The sequence below is a fragment of the Primulina huaijiensis genome, chromosome 10 (assembly GCF_012295235.1).
Source record: "Primulina huaijiensis isolate GDHJ02 chromosome 10, ASM1229523v2, whole genome shotgun sequence".
In the NCBI taxonomy this organism is placed as follows: domain Eukaryota; kingdom Viridiplantae; phylum Streptophyta; class Magnoliopsida; order Lamiales; family Gesneriaceae; genus Primulina; species Primulina huaijiensis.
Genome location: NC_133315.1, coordinates 5,352,530 through 5,357,528, shown reverse-complemented (window position 1 = coordinate 5,357,528; position 4,999 = coordinate 5,352,530). Strand labels below are relative to the sequence as shown.

General features: G+C 32.5%; 1 protein-coding gene and 1 long non-coding RNA gene across 3 annotated transcripts; both read left to right on the top strand.

The window, feature by feature from the left end:
• Window positions 1-770: 770 nt before the first annotated feature.
• On the top strand, window positions 771-1,407 carry LOC140985840 (uncharacterized). The gene is made up of 2 exons (XM_073453793.1): window positions 771-1,116; window positions 1,187-1,407. The coding sequence occupies exons 1-2, from the start codon at window positions 771-773 to the stop codon at window positions 1,405-1,407; spliced, it is 567 nt and encodes a 188-aa protein (XP_073309894.1).
• Window positions 1,408-1,836: 429 nt separating this feature from the next.
• Window positions 1,837-4,720, top strand: LOC140986815 (uncharacterized). Of its 2 annotated transcripts, XR_012176980.1 has the most exons (3): window positions 1,837-1,890; window positions 3,956-4,474; window positions 4,627-4,720. It is a non-coding gene; the product is annotated as an uncharacterized lncRNA (long non-coding RNA). The 2 variants fall into 2 exon arrangements; XR_012176979.1 differs by having other exon boundaries at window positions 3,956-4,720.
• The last annotated feature ends 279 nt before the right edge of the window (window positions 4,721-4,999 follow it).

Genomic DNA, 4,999 nt, shown 5'->3' with positions numbered 1-4,999 from the left:
AGGATATTTGTACTTTTGGGTTGAATTTTCAAATCCAAGGTAATGTTGTTTGTGTGTCATAGATTTCTATTGAGCCAGAGTTGATTCATATTGTCAAATCAGCTCAGAAAACTGATGATCGAGTTCTGAAATCTTATGAGTTAGTATCTCAAGGACATCAATCTGGTTTCTCAATTCATTCAGATTATTCTCTTCGGCTAAATGGTAGATAGGTTGTCCCAGATATTCCTGAATTGCGTACAACCATCCTTAAAGAAGCTCATTGTACTCGATATTATAAGACCTCAATTTTGGTGGCAGAATATGAAAAAGATGTGGCTGAGTTTATGTCCCGTTGTATAATATGTTAGCAAGTCAAAGCAAAACGCATGAGACCAGGAGGATTATTGCACAGTCTTGAAGTTTTTCAGCGGAACTGGGAGCACGTGGCTATGGATTTTGTCACGCATTTGCCACGTATTTCTTGTCATTTCGATGCAATTAGTGTGATTGTCGATAGATTATATAAATCGGCACACTTTATTTCGTATGAGAGGATGTATTCGTACAAGAAGATGGCTCGTCTGTATATTGAAAATGTTGTGAGATTTCATGGAGTTCCAGCTGCAATAGTCTCATATCGTGACCTTCGTTTCACATCAAATTTTTGGACAAGTTTCCAAATAGAAATGGATACATGACTTGCGATAAGTACTGCGTACCATCCTCAGACAGATGGTCAACCAGAGCATACGATCCAGACATTTGAAGATTTTCTTCGAGCCGTGGTTATGGACTTCAAGGACAGTTGGCAAGAAACTTTACCCTTAGTTGAGTTCTCTTATAATAAAAGTTTCCATGTGACTATTGGTATGACTCTTTTTGAAGCTTTGCATGGACGACGATGTCGATCATCTTTTTGTTGGGATGAATTTGGTGAGAAGCAGTTTACTGGACCTAAAATTGTTCAGGAAATGCATGATAAAGTCCAGTTGATTCGTCAGAAAATGAAAACTGCCCAAGATCGGCAAGCAAGTTATGCTAACAAACGTCGTCGACCTCTAGAATTTCAAGTTGGAGATTTTCTGTTTCTGGGAAACTCTCCATTTAGAGGTGGTGTTCGTTTTGGCATTAGAGGTAAGTTGTCACCTTGTTTCTTTGGTCCCTCAGATTGTGGAACGTATTGGGACTTGTGCTTATCGGCTAGAGTTGCCACAATCATTGTCTGGCATCCACGATGTTTTCCATGTTTCTATGTTGCGTAAGTATGAGCCCGATCCATCTCATGTGATTCAGCCTGATGAGATTGAACTTGACCCTTCTCTATCTTATACTGAGTATCTGTTTGTATATGGGATCGTAGAGATAAAATTTTACGCAATAAAGTTATATCACTTGTACGAGTTCAGTGGTCGAGGCATGGTGTAGAATCAATGTGGGAAACAGAAGAGAAGATGAGAGCATCTTATCCATATATATTTGATTCTTAGTAATGTACTGTTGTTTTTGTATTATGTGTAAGATGTATGTGTATAAACAGAAATTTCGAGGGAAATTTGTTTAAGGGGTGGAGAAATGTAAGGCCCTATAATATATTATCTGGTAATTTGAGATAATTATTCAGTTGATAAATTAAAATAATTATTTGTGCCAAATAATTTTTGCAGGTGTGTTAAAAATATGTATTTTAGAATATCAGAGTTAAAAAGATATAAAATACATATAGAGATTGAAATAACACACCAGAGAAAAATAAATGAAAAACCGAGATAAAAAAGACATGAGTTACTAATATTATAAATTAAGATTCTATACATTATTTACATATACATACACACATAACTTACCTTATTGGAGAGAGAAGGAAGTAGATAGAAAAGAAGAAGCAACCCATCCCCTTTTGCAATTCCCGTCACTTAGGCCATCTCCAACCCATTACGCTATCTTAGTGTCGCACTAACTTTAAAATAGTGTAATTCTTACACCAAATATAAAATTCATCTCCAACCCATCAACTCTAAACTCTACATTAAAAGGAATATTCTCGGAATATTCTCTATTATTTTATTAACAACAAATAATTTATTTTACAAAATATTTATAAACACAATAATTAAAATATCACTAATATCTAAAATCATTTCTATATTAAAATTCATTAAATATATTAATGAATTAAAATATTAATTAAATATATTTTTATAATTACTTTAAAAAATTTTAATATTAATTTTAAATACTTAAACTTATTACTTAATTACATGTAATTAACTAATCATTCAAAAAAATTACAATCACACATATAAATATTTTGAACATAAATTACTAACATATAACCATTATTCAAATGATGCTTATAAAATAGAAATGACACACAAATATCCAACTTTTAATTAACAGAATTACTATATAAATCCCACAAATGGTCGATTAGTGCATCTCGTAGTGCGAAGTGAGCCTCTCTGTCCCTTATGTTTTTATACCGAGCAAGAAATTCTTGAAATCTTATATTTTGATCCGTAACCATTTCCACATTTGGAGTTGATGCTTCCAACGCATCTTCGATTGGTGTATCCAAGTCACGCTCATCTTCGATAATCATATTGTGCATTGTAATACATGCAGTCATTATATCTTGCAATTGTTTCTTCTGCCAAGCACGTGCTGGAGATGCTACAATTGCAAATCGTGATTGAAGTACTCCAAATGCGCGTTCGACATCTTTCCTACATTACTCTTGTTTCATTGCAAAATATTTTTTTTTTGGGACCGCGTGGATCATGAATTGTTTGCACAAGAGTTGACCATTTAGGATATATGTCATCGGCTAAATAATATCCTTGATGATACTCTTTTCCACCAATAAAGTAATTTGCTGGAAGAGCGATACCTTGCGCAGGATTTGAAAAAAGATTGGATGCCTCGAGAACATTGATGTCATTGTTAGGACAAGAAAAAATTCTGGAAATAATCCAAACCGGAAATGCTTATCGTGAACATAACAAAGAATTACAGATAAAACGTATTCAACAAACTGAACGAAAATTGGAACAAAATGAAACAAAAATAGAACAAAATCGACAAATGTTGGATTTGACTAGGTTTCAAGAAGAAAACAATATTTTGGTAATCGATCTCAACTCAATTCAAGATCCATCTTTGCGTGAAAATTTTAAGGCCGAACAGTCAAGAATTTTGAGTGAGAGGGAAGAAAGGAAACGTGCACGTGATAGTCTCGACTATGAAAAATATTTTGGAGACATTGGAGGATCTGGATCCAGCTTACCTCCGTTTAAAATTTAAGTGCTTGTCATCCTTATTTTATTGTATTGTGGTATGATTTTTAATAGTTTGTTGTTTATTATCTTGTTTAGGTTTATGTTGTATCATTATCTTTGATTTTAAGTGTTGTAATCTTATTTTATTTTATGTTGTATTGTAATGTCAATTTTAATAATTTAGTGTTTTTTATGTTTGTTTATTTAATTTTGTATCATTTTCTTTGATTTTCAAAAAATTAGTGTTTGAAATCTTAATTTTTTTTATACTTGTATCTTTGTATTCAATATTAATTAATTTAATTATAACTACATAATTAAGATATTCATGGCATATTTTATACTATTTTATTTACTACAACTAATTTATCAGAAATAATTTATTAACATAATAATATTATCTTTATTAATTATGTATTAAATTAAAATATCAAAGTTTTTAAAAATCACTTTGTTAAAATTTATTGTTTGGAATAATACATTTTTATAATTAAATTAGATTATAAAACTAATTATATAATATTTAGAGTTTAAGTAAAATTACAATAAAAAACAATTACAAAAAAAAAGAGAAAAAAAAAAACAACGCTATTGCTATAGTGTTGCACCAAATTTGGTGCAACACTGTAGCAAATCTCTATTTTGGTGTCAAACATAGCGCTAGTTGGAGCAATTAACTCTGCAGTACAGGGTTGGAGTTGCTCTTATGTAGCTGCCACCAAAAAATCGTCGTAACTTCTTAGTTCTTTGTCGAAATCTCGAAATTCTTGATGGGTTTTGTTCCTCAAATCCTAAGCTTCGATTCAAGCCATAAATCTTAGTTTTTGAGCAGAGATTCAGCCCGATCGAAGTTGCTGAATTCGAGTCCTGTTTCTGCGCGAAAATTGGTGTTGTCTTGCTCATGTTACAGGTTGGTTTAAATGAGTTTTCTTCATCTTTCATACCATTTTCAGCATGTTATCGAGCCTTAGCATTTATTCGCTGATTTCCCTAATTTTTCCTTTCAAGATTAGCTTCTTTTCCAGTGAGATACCGGCCAGAAGTGGGCGGGAAGATGATGTTTCGATCTTTGTTCTGTTAGCTTCGAGTTTGTCCAACATTTGAGCTTGATTTTGTAGCTGCAAATTACAGCCTTTTCCAGACCAATTTCCATCACGTGAACAGTAACTTTGGCGAGCTTCCGGTGTGTTACCACCTCAAGACCGCTAGTGACTAGGGTAAGCTTCGATCTTGTGATTTCCGGGTCCAAAATTCCAGATTTTCTCTGGTTTAGGGGCTGCCGAAGTTCGGGTTTTACCCGTCCCAATTTAATTCGCTTTCGTCGATTAGAATGCATTATATTGACTTACATATTGGGTTTATATTGTAGGTTCGATTGTTGAGGAGCATTGTAGTATAAATCGAAAAGTTTGTGGATTAGTTTCGAGTTAATTGTGTTAGTATTTTGAGAATTACAGTTATTTCGTTGAAATTCGGAATTGTTGGAATTGATTTAGAAATTAAGTTTTGATAATTAGAAATCGATAGGTTGGATTTTTAGAAAATAAATTCAAGTTTAGTACTTTTTGGATATAATTTGGATTAATTTAGTTTTGTTGGCGAATTGTGGAATTATTCGACTTATCTTATCATTGTTAGGTCGAGGAAAGTTGAGATTGTTGTGATTTCAAAGTCGGTTTATGTATGCTACAGTACGGTAACATACAACGATAACACTTAAATTAAGTTTGAAAAATAAATGT